The sequence below is a fragment of the Macrobrachium rosenbergii genome, chromosome 15 (genome assembly GCF_040412425.1).
Source record: "Macrobrachium rosenbergii isolate ZJJX-2024 chromosome 15, ASM4041242v1, whole genome shotgun sequence".
Classification (NCBI taxonomy): Eukaryota; Metazoa; Arthropoda; class Malacostraca; order Decapoda; family Palaemonidae; genus Macrobrachium; species Macrobrachium rosenbergii.
In genome coordinates this window covers 57,181,443-57,208,984 of record NC_089755.1, presented here as the reverse complement: position 1 = coordinate 57,208,984, position 27,542 = coordinate 57,181,443, and the positions used below count along the sequence as shown (strand labels likewise).

General features: G+C 38.6%; 2 protein-coding genes across 4 annotated transcripts; one reads left to right on the top strand and one right to left on the bottom strand.

The window, feature by feature from the left end:
* On the top strand, positions 1 to 11,516 carry LOC136846790 (uncharacterized). 2 transcript variants are annotated; one of them, XM_067118042.1, is made up of 4 exons: positions 1 to 61; positions 5,919 to 6,432; positions 6,704 to 6,843; positions 11,384 to 11,516. In XM_067118042.1, the coding sequence occupies exons 1-3, from the start codon at positions 47 to 49 to the stop codon at positions 6,715 to 6,717; spliced, it is 543 nt and encodes a 180-aa protein (XP_066974143.1). In that variant the 5' UTR covers positions 1 to 46; the 3' UTR covers positions 6,718 to 6,843; positions 11,384 to 11,516. The 2 variants fall into 2 exon arrangements, 1 of the variants encoding a protein (XP_066974143.1); XR_010855538.1 differs by lacking the exons at positions 1 to 61; positions 11,384 to 11,516 and adding exons at positions 1,341 to 1,455; positions 8,922 to 9,611.
* Positions 7,973 to 27,542, bottom strand: Rubicon (run domain Beclin-1-interacting and cysteine-rich domain-containing protein rubicon). Of its 2 annotated transcripts, none has more exons than XM_067118041.1 (14): positions 27,099 to 27,542; positions 20,858 to 21,083; positions 19,876 to 19,953; positions 18,708 to 18,874; positions 18,000 to 18,132; positions 16,219 to 17,877; positions 15,593 to 15,806; positions 15,350 to 15,460; positions 14,011 to 14,189; positions 13,284 to 13,429; positions 12,678 to 12,860; positions 12,220 to 12,402; positions 11,558 to 11,711; positions 7,973 to 8,700 (listed from the first exon to the last, which is right to left on the bottom strand). In XM_067118041.1, the coding sequence occupies exons 2-14, from the start codon at positions 21,059 to 21,061 to the stop codon at positions 8,482 to 8,484; spliced, it is 3,630 nt and encodes a 1,209-aa protein (XP_066974142.1). In that variant the 5' UTR covers positions 21,062 to 21,083; positions 27,099 to 27,542; the 3' UTR covers positions 7,973 to 8,481. The 2 variants fall into 2 exon arrangements, with proteins under 2 accessions (XP_066974142.1, XP_066974141.1); XM_067118040.1 differs by lacking the exon at positions 27,099 to 27,542 and adding an exon at positions 23,687 to 23,923.

Below are 27,542 nucleotides of genomic sequence, written 5' to 3'. Positions count from 1 at the left end.
CCGTGAAGCTCCGAGCTACACTGGGGTCGACGCTGCCTGGTGAACCATGAAGACACAACTTGTAAGTCTCTCTCTCTCTCTCTCTCTCTCTCTCTCTCTCTCTCTCTCTCTCTCTCTCTCTGATGGTTACTAGAGCCCCATTGCGACACATTGATGCTAGCACTAGACTTATAAGTTCTTTTCAAGGGCCCCATTGCGACACATTGGTGCTAGCACTAGACTTATAAGTTCTTTTCAAGTTTAGGCACACTGGTTGTTGGGAGAGGATGCTAGACCCATGTTCAAGTGGGTTTGCAGCATATCTTCTTTCATGAATGTACAAGTTTGTTCTTAGTCGAATAAAGTTGGTATCAAGTAGAGTAGATAAATCCATAGGCCTAGCAACCTCATCCTCTCTCAGAAACTTTGGGGAATCCTACACCGCGGTTTGTTGGTTTGTGGACACAAGACCATCTGAGACAAACTCCGAGGAATATCCGTTTCCTCCCCTGAACTGGTTTTGGTTTTTTCCGTGTTTTTGGCGGTTTTCGTGCTTTAGACGATTTGTTGTTGCGGGACTGGACACCAGTTGTGGTTAAAATCCGGTTTCTGAACCGATCTGTATCAGCAGAGCCTTATTCGTACTATAAGAAAATAGCAAATGACCGTTTTATTGCCTGATGAGCATACTGATGTATATCAGGCGAAAAAAACAGGCGTTTCATCAGGCATCTGTCTACGTACATTTAAAGCAAGTCTGCATATGCGTCTAAAATCGTTAATAATTTGTATAGGCCTATTTCTTGCATGAAAGGCAATACGAGGTCACGTGGATCCCATTCGACGAATATTGACCTTATCCAAAAAATTAAGGTGCGTTGACAAACAATGATCAATCAGACCTATTCTGAAGTTCTACTTAGCATGTATCATCTGGTTGCCAGTACCGCTTGCCGTTCAGAGGGCGCCATTACATTACTGACTTTATAAGAATGGATAGCTTTTGTGAACGGGTATTCTTATTGGAACATAGTCTCAGTATTGTTACTTTGCACTGACATTCGCATGGGCAATAAATGTTATCATTCTGGCATCATTAAAAGTAAGTTGAATGCACCATGATATTTAGGTACGTTCATAGCTGACGATGTTTTGCAATGTCTAGTCCATTCAACGATGTTTTATTGTGTTAAGTCCACTCAACCTGTAGTTTTTCAGCAATGAATTATTAACCCTTTGATTCTCGCAGAAGAATAAGCTCATATATCACCTTCATATATAAAAATCATCATCAAAACTTATCTCAAAATCTGTGATAGAAAACGCTAGCTTACTTCCGAGATACTTGGCTCGTCTTCTGTACTTGCAAGAAGAAGGTTTAGCCAAACAAGCAGTGGTTTTAGAGTGCTGTGAGATTCTGACTGTTTATTTGTGTTCAAGAATCGCCACCGTGTTGTCTATAGGTCCCCGAGACACGTAAGTAGCATGTGCATTTTGAAAAGTATTAATGACCTCGCTGTGATGTGTAATCGAGCGTATAATTAAGTGTTAAGGTGACCTGACCTGAAGTTCGTGGCTGTAGAACAGAAGTATGGCTGTCACGTCGAACTACCCAATACCTTCAGAAAGCATGGACATTGTCAGTTCTTGATCCACATTTAGAATTTTCATTTTTGTCTGTATAGATCTTGGATTATAATTGCTCTGTTCAGCGCTATAGGAGTAAATGCGATAATGCTGATGTACAGAACACTGGCAAAGCTAAAATGGCGCTTTAATTTGCAATAATTTCAAACTTGGGTCCGAATAGGTGGACTTCATTGAGTGAAAATGAAACTTTTCGTAAGAAAAAATTGTAGTCAAGACTAATTGTGTTTTTTAACTGGAGCAGTTTATTTTAATTAGACATTATAGGTCAATTGCAAGCCCTTGTGAAATATTAACGTGGCAACAACAGGCTTCAATTAAGCAGTGAATTTCAATAGGAAACAAGATTCAGGGGACGTGCACCATTTGGGATTTGACCAGATGAATCGTAGATTGTTGAGAGAACTCATTATTGGTAGATTAATCTAGTCTAGAGGGAAAAAATTTCCACTATTAATTAACGCTACGTTAGGTCTACCGTCGGAATGTAAATTTAACTTCCCAGTACGCGAGTTGAGCAGAGAGGAGTAACAGTCATTATCCCCTTGAAAAAGTAAACCGTGATGTCTCAGAAGAGAGAGAGAGAGAGAGAGAGAGAGAGAGAGAGAGAGAGAGAGAGAGAGAGGGAGAGAGAGAATTGCAAAGGCTATGTTATAGTGCTGTACGATATCGCGTCACAAATTTTATGAGGATATTTTGAGGTGAATTTTAGTATTACTGGCATGGAGAATACTGGCATATACATGGTGTAATGGGCTTTTTACGATATATTAAAACTATTTCACAACAAAGAGGGTTTTGATATGTTTTAAAACGCTTTAATCACATATAGAATTTCCTGAGATACGACAAGTCATTGGAAACAAGTGGAAATAGCATTGTCAGAAAACATTTTGCATTATAACGAAGGCCCATCGCCCTTCCAGCGATGAACAGTGATGGGGAAAAAATCACGAAACAGATTTGCGAAAGGCAGGACTGGTTTCGGTAAATGAGCTTAGTTGTATACCGTATAAAATGTGATTTGAAAAGTTGTAATTTCAACACTTCAACAAGGTGTAACGCGCATGCTCCGTTTGAAAGTATCAGATTCTGTTGATAGCCTTTCGAAATCCTATTGTCAGATGAAATTGAATTCGATAATCCCCATGATTTTTCGTAGAGTTTTTATGTAAAGGTATTTATTTACTGACTTATTTTTCGTAGCCAAATAAATTACGAAGAGATTGCATTGTCGACCTCAGCCATTGTAAGCCTAGCGGTATAAAGACTGGTGCAGATTTGAAATTATCGGTGTTTAAATATCAGTTGTCGTTGTTACTCTAAGCTTAATGCTTAGCCGGGATCATCATTTTTTTAAAAATATGTTCACGTCGGCAATTCCAGTTAAAATTCAACTTCAGGCACCCATTTACAAATCCTTTTTTCCGTAAAATGTGTAACTTTTGTGGCCAAGGAAGCTGTAAAACCTGAAGATATTCGGGCATGCCGTTGCCTGATAATAAGTTTTCAGCTTTACTGCATGACTAAATGAGTTAATTCATTGTCATTATAATAATTTTTGGCCCCATTTCGAGGGGAAAGTTTCATTATGAACGCTGCGTTTATATCCGATGTGTTATATCCTTGCTGGTGTGTGGTGAAGCGAAACAAGTTTCACATTTTTTGTAAACTGCAGCACATCAACGCAGGCGATACGAGTTGGGTCGTTTCGGCCGTAAGTCATCTAGGCCGTAAGCACGCTTACGTGCAAAATGGGCTCCGTGTTTAGTACCAGCACTTGGGGATGTACGTGAAACATAAAATAATGACGTTTTACGTTGTTTTGAATGTCACGGCTTAAATGACTTACGGTGGAAACGACCAGAACCGGGAGATACGGTTCGAAAAAAAAATTCTAGACCTAGTTAGACAGGCTTCCATTGCTTCGCTTTACCGTTGCTTCCAATTCCCTCCGAAACTCAACGTGAGGAAAGTGAGAGTGAGTGAGAAAAGCGTTTCAGGAAGTAATAAGGGAGGGAGGATGAATGTTAGAAGCTACGAAGGGAAAAGAAAAGTAAAATTACAGTTGACGGATATAAGCAGTTGGGCACTTGAGTATCTCCCCCAACCGTAGTTTTTTTTTTCTGGGTAATTATGACAATTAATATAAGAGGAAGTGAGAGAAAATGAATGCAGATGCATGTGATGGGTGTTATTGATAAGAAATTATATATGGAAGATTTATGTGCTTAGGATAATCAAGTAATTTAAAAAGGAATGAGTGGATGAAGATATCAGTACCTTTAGAAAAGAGAAACTCGTACACCTGTTTCGTTTGGAATTATGGCGGTATCAGAGGTATTTATTTGATCAGTTCTAATTATTTTTTTATAATTATAATTTTTAATTTTTGTGTAATTTTTTCTCATTCCGTTCGCTGTACAAGAGAGGCCACGTGATATTTTTCCAATATTCATTTCATCATAGGGAAGGTATCCAGTATCTGACGAGTGTCAGAAACGTACGGTATTAACGGATAACATATCAAGAAAAAGAGTTTGAAAATATCTAAAACGAGAAATACTGTAGTTTACGGTCGAGTATAAAAAAGTAGTGTGAATATTGCATGTGTTGCCATCTCGAAGAATGACAGCAAAGGTGTTGTGCACAGTTGTGTATCGGTCTAAAGTACATTACAACAATCTATGCCAGAACACCCTTTCTTTACCGAGTCATTATTCTACATATGTCTTGGATCACTGCCGCTGTAAAATGTCATTAACGCAAGAGATCTGTCGTTCACATGCGTGTCTGTGTCTATCATGATTTTATATCTGAATCCAGCTGCGTAACAGTTTTTGAATACCTGGTCTGGTTTTCCCCTGCCATCTGTAACGAGACAAATGCGGTTCTTGCTGCTGAACGAACTGGTTAACCTATATACCAATATCTTCCCCCCATCCTGTTTTTATATTGCTTCCAAGTTTTCTGTAAACACGAATGCTCCACCTTCAACAAGCATATGTGCAATCTTGGGCAAGCATACATATTCCACCTTAGACAAAGCGTGGATCGTGTATTTGCAGTCGTTTCCAGAATGTATAATACGGTTTCTAAGGACCAGTTGAAGATCGTACTTTCCACTTTTCATGTTACATGGTAACACTACAGTTTTTATGTTAAACTTTTTTAAAATATTCGGGATGAAAATTTGGCTCACTAAAACATGAAACCTGAGTAAATCTGAGAAAGCACGGTCTAGCTGAAATCCAGTGCCAATTGGGATCGCATTATCGAAGCTTGTCAGGCACTTAATATTTCAGTTGCTTTATTAGATCCTGATCCCAAGAAATTAAATGAAATGTTGATGGCTATTTTGATAAGATACGTCCCTAGAAAAGTCATCAAGTTTAGGACAAACGACCAGCCATGGTTTGATGATACATGTAGACGAGCCTATCGTGACAAACAAGACCAAATTCAACGCATGGAGACAAAGTCGTTCACATGAAAATTACACCATTTTTATTGAGTCTGGTGCTGCGAATAGAACTTACCATACAGCCGAGAGAAATTACAATAATTCCTTGAAGAGGAAACGGGGAGGAATTACTCAGTCTTATCTGTGGTGGACTAAATTGGCATCATCTATCTCTGGGTCAGGCTTGTCTCCCATTCCACCGCTACTAACAGATGATGGTTCCAGAGGTCCATTACTCCTCACACCGTTGTATTGTGGAACAGCCTCCCAGGGGATGTTTTGCAATTGGAACTAGAGAAGTTCAAGCGAAAATGCAGTGCATTACTACCCTGATATTATTATTCTTGAATTTTATTACATTATTTCCCTTTACTTCCTCTTACTTCTTCCTAATAAACACCATATTCTTTGGAAGCTCGAATTTCGAGTCAGTGGCCCCTGTGGGCTTGTTCCATATGAATAGGTTTCATCTACTGAATAATAATAATAATAATAATAATAATAATAATAATAATAATAATAATAATAATAATAATAATAATAATAATAATAATAATAATAATAATAATGTTTAACCCTCTTTGAAAACTTCGTAATCCTAGATATGGTAATTTCATATCAAAATCTCATTAATATTACTAAATTTATCCGTTTTTACTTTTCAATTTTTCCATTGCCATCTCCCAGGTACTTTGTACCTTATACTGTAAATGTATTTTTATTTGAAGCTCGTTTATTTCCATTACCGTACGTCCATTTCATCAAGTTTTTCTTAGCAATATTCAGTCTTTCTATTTTCGTATACTGAAAAACCTGTTTTTACTTTCAGATCGTCATATGCTTGATAACTGCGACAGTAGGAACAACCACAGTCCACCACATCAACAGGATAAACACCCCTCTCACTCGGGAGTTTGTTCTTCGCACCATTTTTCATAGGAACCGAGGACTGAGCTCCAATACTAATCAAGATCTGGTTCCGAAGTCTCATAACAATACTGGCTCACAACCTTGCCCAAGTGGGGAGGTTCTCCATGTCGATGGCAAATGTACTGCCCCAGTAGTTACCTATAACTACTACGGATATGTCATCCCAAGCGAACCTCAGCCTAGTAAGGAAACTCGGCCTGTACTCGAGCCACCAAAGGAAGTATATAACATGATTATCATTCATCTCCCAGAAGATGACGAGAAAAGTGAATCTGTTGTCATTCCTCCACCACAACAGGAGGGTATCATTTACATCCTGAAGGAAAAGTCAAGTCGGCAAGGCCAACATGCAATACAAGTTCCCGAGTCAAGGAAAACAAAACCAAAAGTGTTCTTGATTACCTACATACCAGGCAAGTATCTAATACTGTTGCTTTGACTCCCATGCTCCACTACACGTATGAGCAGTCACTAGGTGGATCTAAGTTTCTTGACACAATTTGGATATTTACTCAGATCTTAATATTTGTCCCTTACTTTGACTTAAATTTACTTCATTAATTTTAGTGTAACATATTGTCTTTTTAACTTTCATTCAGCTCATGTCGCTCAAATAAAGGTAGCATTTGCCATTAAAATTGTTTTTTTTAGAGATTAAGCACTTATTTAATTTTTACTTTTCAGTCTCGAGCGACTGAAGACAGCTCTGTGGAATATTACAACTCGAATCACATTAGGATGCAATCTGTCACATCTTACAACTCAATTCACATTAGGATGGAACCTGTCACTATGACAGCAGTCTGAAAACTCACTCGTCACTGGTACGTACTGTATCTTTTTTCAGTAAGACATTGAGAAAAATAAGTTGCATTACTCTAGTCAAGATGTTTAGAAGTTCTTGTGATATCAAGAGACCATGTATTTCCTCTTTGTCATCTTAGATATTATTTAGGTTTCCTTGTGAAAATTTTACAAAGATATTGTTGGGGAAAACAGGACAAATTAGATTCTGTTCTTTGTGCAGTTACCTAGATTATTGAAATAAAAATTCCCAGCATATTTGAGCGTACATGGAATGTTAACATTACTTTTAATATTTTAACTACCCTCTAACTGTATTACTGGAGCACCCCCTCATATCCTAACTTGATATGACAATGTAAGAATAGAAAAGTATTTCATTACTTTCCCACTGTCTCCCGTCCATTTTTTACCCTTTTTTTATATTTTTTAATGCAACTTCCTGTAAACAAGTCTCCATTTTGGTATCTTGTAAACAAATCGCTATTTTGGTATCTAAGTTGTTTTGGAACTTCCAATTACAAGTATGGCATTCATTTTTAATTTTTTTTCTCTCAATATCAAATTCTGTACACGGCTGTTCGCATGGCCATCAATATCAAATTCTGTACACGGCTGTTCGCATGGCCAAGCACTTTGCTGCAAGTCATATCACTGGGTTTCATGCTTATGATAAATAGGCTTCTTGATTTGCCTGACATACTGAAAGGCTCAGGCCAGTGTTATGATTAACATTGTTTCCCGAGATATGGTTTCTCAGCCTTGGTAATTATAACGTGGTTGAGCTCTTGTCTTTCAAGTGCTTTCAGTCTTTGAGTCCCTTAGGAGGGATACTGTTTCCACTTGAGGTTGCACTCTAGGTTCCCTGCAGTATTCCTTGGACCCCAAGTGCATCAAGTACTCAAGTGCTATTGCATTTGGTCTTTTTCTCTTTTGTTTCTTAAGCTTTTATGCTTGGAAAGATAACTTGGAGCTTACACTCATCTTGTGCATGTTCTTGGGAGAATATTTTCCTATTTTTACCATTCTGACACTATCATAACTGACATTGTGTCCCTTTTTCCCTAAGAGGCTGGCTGTTGCCTCACATCTCAACAATCCTGCAAAACTATTACAGAAAATTCACTGGAAGAAAGTAAGACCAGGGAGGAAAACGGACTGAAAGTCTTTATTAAAATTCAATATACATATATTTGGCAAGTAAGTGTGATCCTTCAATAAATAAATAAAGCTCTGAAGTTGAACTTTCAACAGCAAAAACCACAGATGCTGTCCTTTACAGCATCATTGTTACTTCAAATGCAAATGTTAAGAAAATACATAATACCCATAAATGTTATCACAATGTTAGGATTGTATATAATTTCTTAGCCTTCAAATCTAAATAAGATTAACAAGAATTAAAACTATTTTTTTTTCATTAAAAACATTTCTATACATTTATATTAGTATTAATTCCATTCCCATCACATACAATGTAATGAAAGCACCTGTAGTTTCGAATCTCGGAATTAACAACAATTTATAACAATTCTTTGGTAGAAATTTCTAAAAACCTTAAACAATATTGTATAGGCGGGGGGGGGGGACAAAGCTTGAATATCTATGGCAAAGTTTATGGAAAATATTCACAGATATATAGCTTATGCTAAGTGAGGTCAGGATTCCTCACCGAAAAAATCTTCCCCGGTTGGCATCTCGTGAGACAATCTTCTCGATTCTCTGCGGATGCATCGTGGGCAACGGTTTGGCGAGAAGCACCCTGAATGAAAGCAGGCACTGCAGATTTCACACAGTGCTGTTGAGTCCAATTGGAATGGGAAGATAGCCTCTCCACGACAGCAAATTTCGCATATGAAGCCACGTCCAAGGCAGACCTGCATATGAAAAAATTCTGCATGTATTGCCGACATTCATGCACAAATATAAATTACAGAATTAATAAATTTTCAATATATATTTCTGAACAATGCTATTTGTGACTGCCCTTCAAAATTACTTTTGCACATATAGTACTGTACCACCATATCTCGTGTTACGAACATTCATTTGCCTTTGTCCAATAGAAAAACATAATTGAACTTCACACTCTTTGCAGGATGCGAGAGTACAGATCGTGAATGGGGAAGAGCATTTGCTTTTGCAATCAACCAAAGAAAACCAAAGATATCACACACATCAGCAGCAAACATTTCAAACAAAACCACGTCATGCTGAGCTCAACTACTCTAGGATTACAGCTGCCCAGCAGGATTTCATTTAATCCCAGAATACTTCATCTCCTCAACAGCCTGGATGACAAGGAAAGAGCAGTCAGCGGGTGAGGAATACTGTGCATTAGCTATATTACGAACTCACCAAACTAGAACACTGTTATTTTGTGTTTGTGCCATTACAATCAGCAATGTCGAAAAGAAGTCACGATGAGAAAATATATGTACAGACCAGCAACTAGAGCTCGGGCAGTGACAATACAAAACAACAGAGAAAAACAAGATTGATCTTCACTTCTAAGGATGCCAAGAAGTATGGCTGGGTTACTGTTGCTGTACTGCTGATGTTGCTGGCCAAGAGATGTACCTATGTTTATTCCAAGCTGCAATTCTTGCTGTTCCTACTGTGTAAAAGTGTCATCATCATCTGTTGCTGCTACTCCTCCTGAAATCCGTGTTGCTTGCTGCCCAAGTAACACTTGATACTCAACCCAAAAACAACTGTTACCACTTGCTATGACAGAACCAGAGGACTACCAACTACTACCAGTCTACAGAAATAGGTACTGCTATCAACAGAACTGAGAACAACTGTAATACTCCTATTGACAGGCAAAGGATCAAATGCTTTCCTCCAGACAGCTACAGCACTTACATCCTGTGTCAACCAAGGACTGATATTCAACATCTCCAGCTCTAGCTTCTTTTAAGTCTCATCACCAGGCATTACTCCAGCTTTTGCCTATAGCGAGACGATTGTTAGGCCAATGGCTGCTGCTGTTGGTGACTACAGAAATGGTAACTCGGATCCTACTGTGCTTTAACATTAATCACTTGCTTCTACTGATGTCGACAGTTGCACAATTTAATGCTTGTAAGCATGAACAGCAGGCCAAAATCTACTGGCAGCCATAGACTTTTGCTCATCACCACCCACTGCGGAGAATCACCCGCACAAGTCGGCAACTTATGCTTCTACTAACAAAAGTTTTGGATGTATTGCTGAGGGCAGCAGACTTAGATGGCCAGCACCTCAACAGGACAATTGTCTCCTGTAAAAGTAAACCAACAATCAACTCTTAACGCCAGAAACAACAGTCACAAAGTTACAGACCCCCTAGGATACAGGGAGAGAATCAGATACTGCTGCTGGTTTAGTGGTTCTTCTGTCCCCAACTATTGCTCTTGAATGTCAAAAATTCCAACTATTGCTCTTGAATGTCAAAAATTACAAACAGTGCCAAGGTAAAAGGAACATTAATGAATACTGCCCAAAGTCAACTCTCCAGCTCCGTAATCAGCTGTTCATCATTTACCACTGTTTTAGCTGGTCATCATCTGCTACTGCTGTTTCAGCTGTTCATCTGCTGCTGCTGCTATGATGATGGATGTCACCTACTATTTAAGTTCCTGAAGTCATAAAAGCAAATGCCACATTCATGCTAATGGCTGGAAGTGATTGAAGAATCAGCCGAACATTACTCCTGCTTAATATCAACAGAAACAAGTGTTCTTCATCTGCTGTTAGAGGCTCCTTTGGTAATGGCCCATTCATGCTAATGGCTGGAAGTTCAACAAAACAGTTCTCCCGTACTGCTGTGAATCAAGAACCAGCCAAACATTATTCCTGTTTAATATCCACAGAAACAAGTGCTCATCTACTGTTGCAGCCTCCTTCAGTCAACTGTATTTGGTTTCTCTCTACTTCTCATCAGCAAAGCAATGGCAACAGTCACCCTTGGCAAAAGCCACTTTAAAACAGTTGTTCTTCAGGCCTCCTTAACTTCTCAGTCGCTATTGCTGCAGAGCCTCCTTGAAAAGGCTGCTGCTCTTACTGTCAAGTGAAGAAGCTGCAACCACTTTCGACTGTTCTCATTTCATCTGCTGCTACAGTCATCACTTTTCTGGCTTGTGCTCTTGTAAACTGTTTCCACAGCCACTTGCTGATATAGGTAGCTCCCTTGATTTTTGAACTGTCTTAAATTGATGTCTTCTCACTTTAAGTTCCTGCTTATGGTTGCTATGCTCACTAGCTGCTGCTTAATTCCTAGGTTGCTCCTGGTAATTTTCTTACAAGTGGGCTATTTCACTGTTAGTTCATTAATCATGAACAGCAACTGTTTTTGAATGATCTGGCTTCTCAGCAGAACAAAAGGATAACAAAAATTATGGTTTCTTTGTGTACGAGCATTTATAAGGCACATTCATCCTATCAATGTGAAATTATTTTTGCATGAAAGTTAGTCCTATCAGTGTAAAATGAAACAAGCATTCATATGTTTGTCACACTAAATACTTAGTCAAAGTTACAGTAAAGCTGTGTCAAATCAATTCTTATTCTTTTCAGGGTGAATTCTGCAGTGCTTGAAATCCTGAAAGGTTTAAAAATCACTGAAGCCCTTCATACAAAATGTATTACAATACAGTATTCTGTAACTGTTGCAAACCTTGCAACCCTTCAGTTATAATAAAATTCCAATATAAAGTAATCTGTGCTGTTTCACACACCTAACTTACGTACCTCGCATTTAGAAATATGACGAATGCAGAGAGATGTGACGTCTTTAATACTGTTGACAAGCTGGCCAGCTCTAATACAGTCAAGGTCCTCTAGAGAATAAACGTGGGGATCACTTGCCCAATGGATCGGTAACTTTCCCAGGGTCATTTTTTCACTGGTCAAGAATGAGAAATTATTAGTCGGCATTGTACCTACGTAATTCACGACATATTAGTCGGCATTGTACTAACATAATTCACGACAAGATATTACAAAACCTTTGAAACGTAACAGTGTGAAATAGAAGTACGTTAAATACAATTAAACACCTGCTAAAAACATTTACTACATACAGGTTCCAAGCTCTAATTATTAGTATTAACACTGTTCATGCGACTTGGTTACACAAATATAAAAACACCTAACCCCTAACCTCCTGACAACAATTGTTCCCCATTTACAATTCTGATATGATGAAAACTATCAATTTCATAACCTTATGAAAACCATCAATTTCATACCCTTATTCCACTGCAAAGAGTACAAAACAATACATTGCTTACTTGAAATAGAATTCCACAAAAGCAAACATATTACACAAGCCCAATCACGAGGCATTAACAATAGATTCTTTAACACCTTTAAATCAGTAAATAAAAAACATATGCCATACATTTACTAACCTACGAGCTCGGCTGCAAGTATTTATATACGGCAGCGTATGGTAAAGCTGCAATCGATATATATGGGTCTGATGTAAATGTCTGCATTTCTTATATAAGCGAGGGTTTAATGCTCCGACATTGATCAAGGGGTCTATTTTCATCCGCTCTAGAAGTTCAAAAGAAAAGCTTGCAACGGCGTATCTGAAAATAAACAATTCAGGTAATAAATGAAAAGGACTAATGATTTTTGTGTATAACATCATTTTACAGTAAAGAGTATATTAGGGAAATGAATTCTAGTTTCTCATCCATCAAAAGATTCCTAGAACATTCCTGAAATATCTTTATATTTTTAAATGCTATGCAACATTTCCTCACTTATCCACAACACAAAGTGTTTGATGTTCAAAACTAGACTCAATTAACTGATATAAGATCTCTTAAATTTCTTTACAATAAGTAGCAAAATAACTTACAATCTAAAGTCCCATTTATGAAGCACTTTTGCAGGTATCATAGCTGTCTGATTTCTATGGCATGTGGTACAGAAGTAGCGGCCCAAGTAATTACACAATCGAAAATGTCGACTCAGACTTTCCGACACGCGCATCCCACAACCAGCGCACCTCCATCTCTGGATTCCCATGAGGACAGAACGCCTGCAAGAGAGATTCTCATAATGATAACTGGAAAATAAAACATTTACATTTTAACTGAATTCACCAATATAACGCAAACTGAACTACTCCACAAGTTGACTAAGTTTTTGTGGGTCATTACTGCAAAGCATAATATAAATCTGAATTAAATAAAACTCCAAACCAATAATGCAACAATAAGAAACTCATAAAACTATTCCACATGATATATTTCTCAAAGCCATACTAATTGCTGCCATTATCTATTCAAAATTAATAAAAGCATCATGAACGCACAACCATACACGTTTCAAACGAAATGTATTTCTGGGGTATTTGCTTGGAACCATCAACACCCAACACTACCTTTAGAATGCCTAGTGAGTTTACAAAAACAAAACCATGATTCAACTGTTCTCTTCACACTGAAGAACGAAGACTCACTTGGTATTAGTGTGCAGCGTAAGTATGAGCTGAGGACGAGGAGGGGCCCAGTCAAAAGTACCCCTAAGCTGCAACTGCATCTCCGAGTTTTTATCTGTGCCTGCATCATCTGGACTCACTGCTACACTGGTTGGGAGCGGCAGAAGCTGCAAGTGGAAAAGTGGACGAAATGAATTCTAGCCAAAAATACCTATTTACAGAGAGACAGCTGTTAAAATGCTGTAGGATGTCCTGGTGTTTTTCCCACTTTTATAAAAAGGCACTTAACTCTTGCTAGAAACATGAAATATTTTGCCAGCAAGATACAAGAATACAGTATGGATACAATTTGCTTTTTAGGATTTTTTTTAAGCAAATTCTTTCATTAATACCTATGAATCATCACAACTTTCTGACTGTATCAGCTAAAACTGACTTGGAAATGGAGGCAAACAATGTTCCACAATAACTTGCATAATATCCAACCTCATGCAGTAACATCTTTCCAGCATGTATACTGAAGAAATTACACAGTATAATTATTCAAAATGTTAATGTTAAATTGCATAATGTTACCTCAACTGCAAGGTTTGTACACAAGCTATGCAGCCTGATAAATACGGAGAACATCACAAGAATGGAATAGCCATCAGTCAAGTGTGTCCAGTCAAACTTTTAACCCACGTCAGCACATTATAACGAAGTTATCTCAAAAATTATAAATGAACTACGCAATAAAAATCTTTACCTTCTGTGGAACATCTTGCTCTGACACTAGCCAATCCAGCTCAGAGGCCTTAGGCAATTTCTGCTCACTAAATCGTTTCAACAGATTAATGGCAACTCCTTCAGCAGAGAGTAGGTCTCCCATAACTGGCGGGGGATCACTAGACGAAGTCTTTCTTGAAATGCACACGGGTGTACTTCCTGCAATAAGACACAAATAAGTAAAACAACCTGTATCAAAAACATCTACGATACTCAATAAAGGACTCTTCCTTGCAGCATATAATAAGGTACTACCAAAATCCACTGTGAGTAAGTTATTTGGTTGCAGGTACTGTCAATGCCTCTTGGTATGGGTAGTAACTTCTATATTAGAACACTAACAAGTATGTAAACATCAAGTACAGAATCAGCACCCATAAACAGATAGTTAAAGCAGATGATCACTATAAAAATTTGACATATTGTATACGAAAATTTCTTTTGTGGCTGCCAGTTGCCAGACTACAGATTTCAAGGGTCAAGTACAGCCTGACAGTTTAGGTACACATAAAACAAGGGTCTAACTCTGTATGCAATAATGTAATCACAAAAGTTTCCATAACCTTGAGCATTCAAACTGTAACAGAGTTGTTGTTGTTCTATTTTTATACTGTCTTTCGTGAAAATGGCAAGCAAATGACAGGCACAACTGCATCAAAATGCTGGTTGATGTTAAATTCTAATAAAAATAATAAAGTTAAAGTTTCATACAATATTACTACAACTAGTCTATAATATGCCTCATAATTTAAGAAGCATACAACACAGCAAATCTTTTATGATGTTCCACAATTTTAAGCACAAATTCTATTTGACTTCTAGTAACACTTCAAGAACTTTCTATTATTTCCTTTAACGTCATAGTCCTAACCTGCTACCTTGCATCTTACAATAAACTGTACTCAACAAAGCCACCACTGACATTTGGGACTAGTTAATAGCTGCTCTGTCACTTTAAAAGTTCAAACATTTTCATCCCTCACACCTTCATAGATACTACAGCTTCAGTATAAGATGGTAAAACCACACAGGAAGTTGCCACAACCCAAATGAAGCAGGTTCTTGAAACCTTAACAGCTGGTGAATTTCAAGATTTGATAAATCCTCTAACAATACCTTCCTGCCCTAATGTGCACTATACTGTACTTAACTATCAGTATCTTTTCTTTTCAAGGCTTAGTGAACATACTGTACTGCTTCCAAACATGTCTGCTATGCAAGTAAACAGGTAAATGTTGATAAAGGATATCCCTGAAATGCCTGTTTCTTTACAAGAGGCATTTCTGTAAACAAGCATTTTCTTAAACTATCTTTCATACCTTTAGAAGCGAGATTTTCAGAGTCCTCCTCTTCCAATTCAGACAAAAGATCCGATTCACTATTGTAGGTTGAGCTTTGTGGAGATTCATACATGCTATAATCAGTTGTGCCTGGGGAAAATCAAAGCAAGGTTCTCAGTAACAGAAATAACAAAGTTTACAGTATTTCAACTGCACAGGAATGCTACATAGCTGAACCAATAACAACAAAGGTTAAGTAAAACAACGAACGTTTACACCTACTTTCAGCTTTAAGAATCTGACTCCGCACCCACTGCTGCGGAGTTGCAGTTGTATCAGCGGCATTCACAGACTTGACATTCGATATGCTTGAACCAGCTTGTTTGAGCCGTCGCTTCTCCTGAATTCTAGCCTCTAGGATGCGAATCTCTTCGTCGCTCTCTTCATCAGCGCAAGGGTTAGTGTCTGTCTTCCCTTGCCACACATCGAACTGCATCTGGATATTCAGAAACCGTCAAAGTACTGTAGGTCACTTTCATATTGGCAATATGAGAGTTTACAATACAAAACATAGAAGGGTGAAATTTAAGAGGACCAAAACTATTCCAGTGATTCTACTCCTAATAATCTTTAGTATCACTTATTTCATTTCTATGTATGTTTGAGCTAGTTATAATACTTTATTAACTAACACTATAAAAATCCACTAAACATATTTTCAGAATTTTCTCCAGTAAAGTATAAATCATATACAGACATTAAACGTGTCATTTACAGTGGGTTAACAACATACCCAGGTACTTTACAGGTTGCAAGGAGTGTGCAGTGCATATAAAGAGGCATTTAAATCATTTGTAGCAACACAGGAGCATTAACAGATGAAAGTTTAAATACGGAAAACCTCTCACCTGCGTAAGTGCAGCTATAACTGCCTCCGAAATATTAAAATGGGCATTCTCTCGATCCAACTCAGCATAGGGTTTATCCTTAGAAGACAGAAAGCCAATGAGAGATTGGCCCGGCTGCGGTCGGGGAGATACACCATAATCAGCTGCAGGCGTAATGCTATGTCCTCCATCATCCATGAAGCGTTTGCGAATCTGAGACGTAAAAGTGACATCTTCTCCTAACTTTGTACCCGTCTCTAGGGTGGGGGCTGTATTTGACGTGGCTATTTTCAACTTGCCAGAAATTTCTTGAGAACCATCTGACCGAGATCTGGAATGTGTTTTCTTCTTTGACTTTGCCGTGTCACTTGATGACCCCGACGACTTTATCCCAGTTCCTGGGGCGCTGGACGCCAAACTACCAGCAATTTCATTGACAACAGCTTTCACAGGAGTGGACATATTCTCTGATTTTACAGGCTTTGAAATGACCTCCTGTGTAAGCTGCGTTGAGGCTGATAGATGATCTGGCGTAACTGTAGTCTGTATAGACACTATACTCCCCCCTTCTATGTAGGAGTCTCTCACATCACTGTCAGTAATACTTTGGTTGGTCATGAGATTCTTTACATGATTCTTTGAAGTGCAAGACTTGTCTACTTCACCGCCAAGAACACCTCGACTGTCGACGAGGTGTTTGACAGACACACCGGAACGGTGCTGAGAAATGGAAGACCGCTTTCGTCGCCTAGAACCCTGAACAGCACCGCCATCCACTGTCTCTTCACTGTCCAGGTCACTGTCAGCATTAACAGAACCTGTTCTTCCTCCACTAGCGCGTCGGCGTAACTGCGGAGTTCTGGCGTCCAAGGAACACGTTCCACTTGAACCATGAGGTGAACTTGCATCCCCGTCACTGGGCGTATATTTCCCACCATAATTAACCTGCAGAAGACTTGGAGAGATGCTGCTGCCTGGTTCACTGCTATCACTTACATCAAGATGATGCTGAGAGACCTGAAGATGTTTCATCACTGGAGTGCTGAAGAATTCTTTGGGTCTAGTTCCAGTCTCACTTCTGCTGAGCAGCTCTCCCTTGACCAACCGCGCAATCGGAGAGCTCGACGAGCTGGATAGCTGCGGCGAGTCCTTTTTTATGAATGGCACCGCCTGACTAACCGGACTTGTCACAGGCCAGTCAGAGCTGCCGGAGCTACCGTCGGGGCTTTCTCGGCACATAAAGGAATCGTTGTCACTCTGTTCGCTGACACCCAACACACCAAAGGGCCTCCTAATAGGGTTCACCGCATCTTTTCGTAAGCCTTGAAGAGATGCTTCGGATTTCCCCCTCCTTACAGGAGGATGACAGGAACCTCTGAAAATATCACTTGACTCAACTACAATTTTCTTTGGCTCTGAACTATCCTGACTCGACGATCTCTGAAAAGCCTGGATTTCCGACGTTTTGGATCCTTTACCTAGGTTTGTGTAAGGCCAAGCTGGTATCCAGTCCTTGTCCGACAAAGGCGTGGTGGGCAATGACGTTGTACGATCCAGAGCTGATATTCTGCTGATAGCTGGATCATACAACTGAGATTTTAGTTTCAACAACCTGTCAGCTGCATCTGGTGGGCCAAAAACCTGAGGAACTCCAGGAGGGGGGTAATAGTCCCCAACAAGCTGTTTAACAAGAAAAAAAAGTAATATTGTAACAGTGAAAAAAGTAAATGAAGTCATTAAGTATATACAAATGATCATCATACAATACCAAATCCAAGACTGAAACAGTATCTTAATATTACCAATTTGGGGTCTATGTTTGCCAATCCATCTTGCGAATTTTCCTCCAGCGCCTTCAGGCATGTTTTAACAGCAGTGATGTGAGGGTGGGACCTAAATAAAGCCCAACGATGATAATGTTTTTCAACATGTTCCCTGTAGAGTCAAACAGAAAACATTAAAGAATCATTACAAATTCAGAGGATGCACAATGTTTCTCAACACCACACACAAATGTCTCATCATAACTGGAAAATATGTACATCTACAAAACACAAATTCTATAAAAACACAAATTCTACAATGTTATTAAACTACTTCTTAAATAACAATGACTTGCAAAAGAGAAAAATTCAGGACAATTTCATAACCAAAAAGTAACTTTACAATACCAACTACAGATTAGTCTTGACAAGCAATTGTCATTTTCTACATCATACAGGTCTAAACCTTTCTATGATATTACACAGCAATAGAGGCTTCCTTGTTTCACTTGAGTTCCTGCATATCGAAGACCAGCAGGAGTAGATGTAATCTTCATTAAAAATGTTCAAACTTCTACAAGAGCAAAGAACATTAAATCTGGTTTAGCTAAATCCATTTCAAGTAAAATACCACTGGTGTTAACAGATTTCTCCCCCTATGTAAAACAAGCAAAACTAACCTCTACCATGGTATCTAAACCAAGACGCACTGCATGATTATAATATTAAAAAACTGTAAATACGTACCTATCTGCTGTGAGGGCTGTTATCTTAGCTGCTAGTTGAAGATTTTGTAATGACGAATGAATCCACTTATCACCAGGTTTAGGAACTGTTGTTGCTTCGCTACTTGGCCCGAGGACTGGATTGATAACACGCAGGCCAACGATAAAAGGCCAAATGTCAGCATTTCCCTAAGTGAAGAAAGGACCGGTTATCTCATTTCTTCTCACTCGATGCAATGCTCTTCGGACAAACTTTCCCCAAATGCTAACTCAAAAATTCATTAAATAACGATGATTACTTGAAAAGTGCTTTTACACGAGTTTGAAACAATAAGATCATCATCACTAATGTTTTTAACATGTTCCCATAGTTCTTTTCACTATGCTGTTGGGCACTTTCTGAACTGCCATTTCATCCAAGTCTTCTTCTAAACAGATCTGTTACAGAGGTTATCTCATCTTGACTTGTTTCTCCTTCTCAGAACACCATCTCTTCATTATAACAACCCTTTCTGACCCTCTTTCTCTCATAGGACTTTAGTCCATGGCAATTTCCTCCAAACCAATTATCTTGCACTGATACAATACCATTTTCCATTTATGCTCTTTGATATATGATCAAATTTATATGCATGGCTTCAAGAATCCTTGCACAATATTCTTCCATACTTGTGGAGAAGACAATTGTTATTCTCTTAGAAGCCATAATCCTAATCATTAACCCAGATTATTCAAACTAGTTTAAATCTTGTGTTGGGGCATCCACAGTATTTTAAATAAGCATTTCTGCATGCCACTGTGATTCATCTTTGTTGCAGCAAGCTTGAAATTTACAATACTATTTTTCTCAAAATCTTACATACTCTAGTAAGTCCACTTGATCCAGCAAGAAGAACTCAATTAAATAAACTTGTACACAATATAAAAATCAATTCAAGAACAAACATCTTTGAGTACTAATTCACTCCATTACTGATCAACTTTGCTACCAAACAGAAATTGACAAATTTTTAGTTACAAATAATCAAAACCTAATGGTACGCTCGTTTAACATCTGGATAACCAAGTAAAAGAATTTCCTTATAATTTCTAACAAAATTAAATACTGTACTGAATATACCTCCATAATGCAAATGCATTACAGTACATAATAATTTTAGCATGCACAACACCACAGACAAATGCAATACCTGAGTATCTTTGTGCAAGCAGCCATGATAAAATATGCGCAGTATGGCTTCATAAATGCGCGGAAATCCTCCATACACCTGTAAAGGAAGAAAAGCATTCAGCATCCCGCCATTTTCAAAGCCAGTTTACTAAATTTATAAACTATTACAAAGTACCATTACAAAATTTTACCAAGTATACATGACTGATCATCATTCTCAACTTCTCAGCTCAGTAAAGATCAAAGCCATTCCATTTAATCAGAATTTTCCCTTTCATAATGTTAAAATGCTCATTCTTCTTTCAATATTGAAATCAATAACACAAAATTCATTTACCCTAAAAATTATCATGACATGCAAGGAAAAATTGCTTTCACAGTCAATAGGCTTCGAGTCAGGAGACAGAAAGTCTCCCCAAAACTGAAGTTCTAAGCTGCTGAAGTTTATTGCATAAAAAATAAACCCTAACACAACACAGACTATGGGTGGTCTTTGATGTATAAATACAACAGTCTTCAGGCTTCACTGGTCACAAAAGCCCAACAAAATAAGCCCTAGCTGTATTTTAGTTCTCAAGATACTATCTATACTCAAGTGCACAGCACTGCCATTTTTCATAAAGCCATCAGACCTCACTATTTCCAGCAGACAATCTATCCAAGTGAATTAAGATTCCTCTGTAACTCTATAAAAGGAACACACACCTATGTTTTAAATACACTGAAAGTTATATTCAGTTACAAACTTACCAAACCAAGACAAAATCCTAATACTTCCTGCACAGACCAACTGGCAATATCATGACCAAACCAACTAAGCTTCAGCCCTTCATTATAGAAAGCCTATCAAAGTCTGAAATTTTGTGGGATATTTAATTCTTATTTTACCACACACAAGGAATTCGCTGGAAACTAAGACATCCATCCTCCATGGCCAGAAGGAATTTCTGTGAAAAACAAAGAACAAAAAATATACTGGTAACTATACTCGATTCACTTACCTGCCATACATGAACAGGCCTGGATGTAAGCACTGCAGCTGCTGTGTTGACAAGTTCTGACAGCAGGGAGCGAACTTCCACGATGTATTTCTTTGCTGGCTCATGGCTGTGTACTGAAAGACGGTCAGTCTCCTTGGTCTTAAGCCTTAACGATGATCTTTTGGTCTGATCTAGGGCACTAGTTTTCCTATCATTCTCTGTCATTTTATAGAATAACTTTCAGTCACTGAAAAAAACAAAAAAAAACAGTTATTAACAGATAAAGAGCAACTGTAATTGCTTCTAGGAGAATTTCTGATAAATTTGGTATTTTTATGGGAAAAGTTATAGTAAAAGACACGGAGGTATCCATGCAGAACATTATACATGTTTCATAGTACAGTACTAAAAATATGCAATGTAATGAGGCACACACCAAGGTACCGTGAGCTTTCATGAACAGCCTGCTGAAAGATATAAGGAGAGTTTTATACTTCCACAGATTCTTAAAGATCATGGAATAATCCATTTACCAATACAATGATGCACTTAACCGACCACAGTTCAGAAACGGTTTGTACCTACTCATTTAAGCTCAAGAGCTGTCATATTGTCCCCACACACCAACCTTCGAAATACAGCCTACTATACGAACCTAATACTGATGAACCAAAGCCTTCAACCTTTCAAGCTTAGGGTATAAGAATATGCTATATACACGCAAACTTACAGGAGGGTCCGTGAAGTGCGAATTCAACATTCAAGTTGCATGCTAGACAAAGTCCTACTTCAACTAGTACACTAGACCCTAAGATATGCCGAGTCCCCATACGATATATCCAAGTTTATAGTAATCTTATCATTTTTAGATATGGTTAGGGTGGGCCAAAGGAAAGCAAATACCTTCTTAGCAAGGCTAGACATAAGAGTCTCTAAGCTAGGTTACGCTACATTAGGTAGGGATAGGTGGTAGATCTAAGCATTAGCTCGTTGTCAGGTATTTCCTTTAAAATTTACTTTCCCTATAGTATTTTGGCTGCTTATCAAGAATTTACTGTTATTTTTTGTCGGTCGACTGTAATTAACCTGCAATTAACCTCAGAACTGATTATGTTTTTGAATGCTAGCCATCCTGGAATGCTATCGTGCATGTGCAGTGTTATAGGGGAACTTTTGGTAAAAGCGGTTTCCTTTACTGGGGGTCAGGGGGGAAGAGCCCCCATCTAAGTAACACGGCCTACTAGGTTAGGTTAGGGTACATTAGGTTAGTAAGGTTCCTTTTATAATAAATTTCCTTAGCCAATCCCTTCTTGAACATATGGCTCCCTATTGACTTGCACACACGCAGGACCATTCCATAACAACATGGCAATCCGGTCTTTCTCCCGTTTTCCCCCCACTCAAAACCCCGCGTTCTCAAAGGGTTCCCAACCATGTTAGATGGATATGAGGTTAAGGGTAGATTACAGTTTCGTATGCTGGGCCGCCTAACTCATTCTGCGGTGCCGAGATCCCTCCGCCAAGGTAAGTAGTTCCACCCAAACAGCTGACGACCAACGACCCGAAATGCCCTGCGACCTTCCTCAGTCTCTCCCGGGTTCAAGAGTTGCTAACATGGCTACTTTCGTGTCTTCCGTGTCGTATCCGACCCACGTGGAATTTGGGGCTAAGAATCTAGTGACCCTTATGGATTTAGGCGTTTTGTGTCACGAAGAGCGTTCATTGCTGGTTTACCTAATGAAAAGTGGCCTACTTGACGATTTCAGCGGGACTTGTGGCAAGTGTGACGAAGGCAGCGTCGTCCCTTGCCCTTTAAAGCTTTCTCGAATTAATTAAACGTGCATATCCCTTAAATAAAGCCTTTTCAACACCCGCCAAAATGCGGTCTAATGTCGCCGATTCCGACTTCGAATGAGGTACGTGCTATTTCGAAAAGTTATATATTTACTATTTTCACGGCCCTTCTGGGGGGGTCCGGGGGGGGCGAAGCCCCCCCGGCCAGGTAAGGGCACGCCGTCCTATGTTGGGTTAGGTCGGTTTCGTTAGTTTCGGTGGCGACCTAGGTCGCTGGGGGGGTCCAGGGGGGGCGAAGCCCCCCCGGCCAGGTAAGGGCACGCCGTCCTAGGTTCGGTTAGGTCGGTTTCGTCCGGTTGCGTCGCCATCTTTTTGTATCCGTCCGCCGATTCTCTAGCCGGTACCCACTGCCACCTGGTGGTGGGTCTCGGCTAGGATATCGGCAGACGAAACCCACAGCATACGAAACTGTAACCGCTCCGAGGTTAATAATAAATGACCGACAATAAACACCACCACCTCCTCCTTCATAACAAACCAAAAAACAATAGGAAAAGTCAATTTCCAAGGTAATAGTCCGTACGGAGCTACCCTGTAGTTTTACCTAACTTTTTATTAATATTGATTACTGAACACTCAATTTTTTTTGCTGTACAGGCCTACCTAGGCTACACTAGGCTAGGACTGGGTTAGGCTCAAGACGCTGGTAAAACATAGGTATGATTCCTGTATTTATTTTGTTGGTAATAACATTACATTAAATTTAGCATTTAAAGATTACGTCAGTTAAGTAATCCTAAAGGTAAACAAGTAAATAAGATTATATTATGACCTGATTCGAAAACAAAAAAAAATCAACCCACGTAAAATAATTCTGGCACTAATTCCACACTGAACCTCTCACAAACTGGAAATAAATAGCTCAAATCACCTGAAAAACAAATAAAATAAAACCGCAAAGGCGTATATAGTTGAATAAACTAAGACTAAATTAAAAACAAATGTAAATAAACAAAGGGCAAACGTAGGATCAGGACGTGAAAAAAAAAAACTCACCTTCCTCGTTCCTTCCTCAACGTGAATAAAAGCTTCCCGCAAACGCATATTTGTTGATAACACTTGGCATCATCAACCTAAGCACTTGAATTAACAACTCGACGCACTTTCGGGGAAAAAGGAGAGAGAACCGAAGCTGCAGGAAGGAAATAAAGGCATCGCTCTGACGATGGGCGGTTTTGTTTTCTTTTGCTGCGACTGAACTAAACGTCAGCTGATCACGGGTGCGTTCAGTATGACGATTACGGTGCTGCTGTCCTTTATATCTTGATTTTATCGCTATTTCGGCTTTGTCTTCTATTTTTTATTGCTTTAAATGTTAATAAAATTAATTGTTTTTGTTTTTTTATTTGCTAAATACAGATAATATCGCCGTATAAGTTTATTTTTTCGATAAGTTTCGCGATTTCCAAACAATCATTTTCATGGCTTGCGTCACCCTGTTTCCTCAGTCTTGTGTACATCCGGTGTGAAGCTGTTTTTTTTTTTTTTAATGAAGGTTATTACTCATAACAACCATTCTTCAGGATTTCCTAGAATCATTTTTTAAGTTATTTTTGTGCCTCTGTTCTCGTGCGCAGGTGTCTCGGCAACACATGGCTGTGGTGTTACCTTGGCAATAACTACCATTACAGGTGTTCAACCTTGTAATGACCTGACGACTAAACCCGGCTGTAGGAATATGACGAGTCGTGGTTTTTTCCTCGTTGCCGTCAAGCTACGTGGCGCAGAAATTACGTGTCCGGTAGATTATAACATATCTCTTCCCCGGTTTGACGTAGGTTCAATGGATTTTAAATCTCAGATACTGAGATCTGCTGTGGATTTCGTTGTGTCAATGGCTAGGTCCTAACACACACAGTATTCGAACTGCATATATTCTATCTTATACAGTACACTAAAATGAAGATAAAGGCCCCATAAAAACACTCTCTATACGTTGCAACCATATATTTCGGACATTTCTTCTTCTATGCCCCTGTTCACTGGTAAAATATGGACAGATGGTGTGTGACAGGAGTAATATGTATGTATGTATGTATGTATGTATGTATGTATATATATATATATATATATATATATATATATATATATATATATATATATATATATAAAAGGCATATGTATGTGTGGCATGTTGCGACGCCGGTGCTAAGCAGATGAGCGTAGAACCGGGATGGATGGGAAATAGGATTAATAGTGTGTTTTATTAATCCTGGAAAATAGGTCATTCCCTGGTGTTTGGGGCCTCGTTCACACCCGTCTGCGTCAAGTCTGGCGGGCGTATTCTCTAGAACATCTGTTTGAGAGGAGGCCTAAGGATTAACTCGTGAGCGACGTCCGATTTCCATTGCTCGCCTGACAGGTTCATATTGTAGGTTTCATTGATGACAGCAGATTCCAGCAGCTTCCTGTTGTGCGGACAGCTACTTTTGAAAGTCAGCTCAGCCCCACTCCAGTTTATAGTATGTCCTTTATCTCTAATATGTACAAAAATCCCTGAACTCTCTGAAGCATATCATACCGATCTTTTGTGATCTGCTTTCCTTTTACTGTGAGATATCGCCTTGCAGTTTTCTTTGCATTGAAAACGGGAATCACTGACTATCCTATAATGGTTGTGTACAGGATTACGTAGAAAAATGCTAATGTTTTCAGCATTAACCTTTTGTTAATTACAGCAAATGATACGTTTTAAACAATATTATTTCAGTTCAGTAAGGTTATATTCTAATGTAAATATAATTATTCACAGACACGTAGCAAAAATATATGTCCATCGGTCTAGACTTGGACTCTCTCTCTCTCTCTCTCTCTCTCTCTCTCTCTCTCTCTCTCTCTCTCTCTCTCTCTCTCAACCAGTGAAGTTCATCCGCCAATGAAAACCATTAATGTTATGTTGATCATCTGGTCTGGTGTCGTTCAGTACAACGCTGTTATCGCAATTCTAGAATGTTACTTGGTCAGATAAACATTCACAGATAACATCTCGATATGGATGTTCGAAGTACGTTGACATGAACATTAATTTTGTAATCAAGAGCTCTATAACTATATACTTTGACACCTACTGTAGGTGCACCTACAGTAATTTTCAGCCTTTCGCCTTACCTTAATTCCCGCTTCCTTCTTCTATCTCGCCTTACAATCTTTGAATATCGCTTTTTCATGCAACTGTGGGCGCTTTCTCCTAGTTTAACCTTTAGATTCTAGGAATTTATCTCATTTATATTCTGGATCTCATTTATCTTGCTGTTCAATCACTCGTACGCCTTCTTTTCACTGTCTTAAGCACTGAATGGCTCAAGGTCCCCAAAGCTTATCTTTATAGTCTAATAAATTTCATTGTTCATGCATTCGTTCTAAGCTGGTTATGATATGTGATAAAAATGATACTGGCAGTCTGCTGGAGTTTTTATAACGCGAGTATTTTATAAAGATTACTTCGTTTTTCGTTGTGGAAATATCGCAATCCCTGCATCGTTACAAACTGAAAATTAAATGGAATTTAGAAAAATAACAATTCATATTCACATACAAACAAAATTTCCCTTCTTTTTATTATTCACTTTTATAACAAACTTTTTCATTTCTTCGGAAACTAAACAATCTGGTTAAGATGACTCACAGATTCTTGACGCCAACAGAGATATCAGCGAGTGCAAGAATGAAGTTTCTGGTACAAGCGCACTTTGTTCTTCGCTGCTTGTCGTACAGACGTAATATGCGTAGCACTGGCTTGGGTAATGAATTTGGTTGTTCATTTCCCAATCTATTCTCTACGTGACGTATTCGGTGGTTGTTCATTTCCCGGTTTACTCTCTCCATGACGTAATAGAACCCCAATAGCAGTTTATTTTCATTCGCGACATAGACAATAGGCCTAATGCTATCTTTTCGAGTCATGTTAATTAAATGTTATTTCATGTTAATTAAAGCACCACAGAGTTCTCCCGTCGTTATATTAATTATGAATATTATGACAATTACTTTTCTTGTAATTTACTGCGCGTTCATATTCGTACTGAACAACCAAAAGATGTCACTGCCTTATTAAGCAAAAGAGGTCTTTAACTCACTGGAGAACTTTTCTGAGTACTATAATTCCACGAAGTGAAAAAAATTAACGCCAGTGGGAGAAAACCGTAGTGAAATGGCGATGAAAACGAATAAAGAAAGATAGACAATTAAATTAACATATGACAAAAACCTTGCAAATGTCAGCATTTCGAACAATTGTCTAACGTCATCTTTTTCATATGACCAGTAGAAAACAAAATCTAAATAATTTTCTTCACGTAAAAACCTATTTAATACCTATTTGCACAATTTTCTTCTTTGTTTTGGGAGGTACGAAAGTTACAGTCTCCATTTTATAATATTGTTGCAATTAATATTGGTACTGGCTTACCTGTGAGTACACTCAGTATATGATTATCCCTTGATGTCCTCTTGAACGTAGTTTCTCTTAGCTGTTAGAGTCCAGAAATCAAAACTAGGCCTCTTTTCCTTTTTGACAAATTGTCACCTTCCCTGGGCAGCCTTTGGGCAATAACCAGTGCTGGCACAAGGCCAACTTAATCTAAACAAACAGCCAACATCTCTAGACCCCGGTTTAGTTAGGCTTCTAGTGGGTAGCCTAGCCTAACTTCAGTCACCTTGGTAATTCCTGGCTTAAATAGGTCCAGCTAGGTTTTAAAGCCCAAATCTGCAACTTCACTACACTGTCAAGATTTGGAAAGTTGTTTTGTATTAATATAAATCACCAGCTTGCTCCGTAACTTAAGAAAAATTGCAAAAAAAATAATGGTATTGGTGTAGTGTTCTCCGCCAATGACGGCCAAACCGGAAGGAC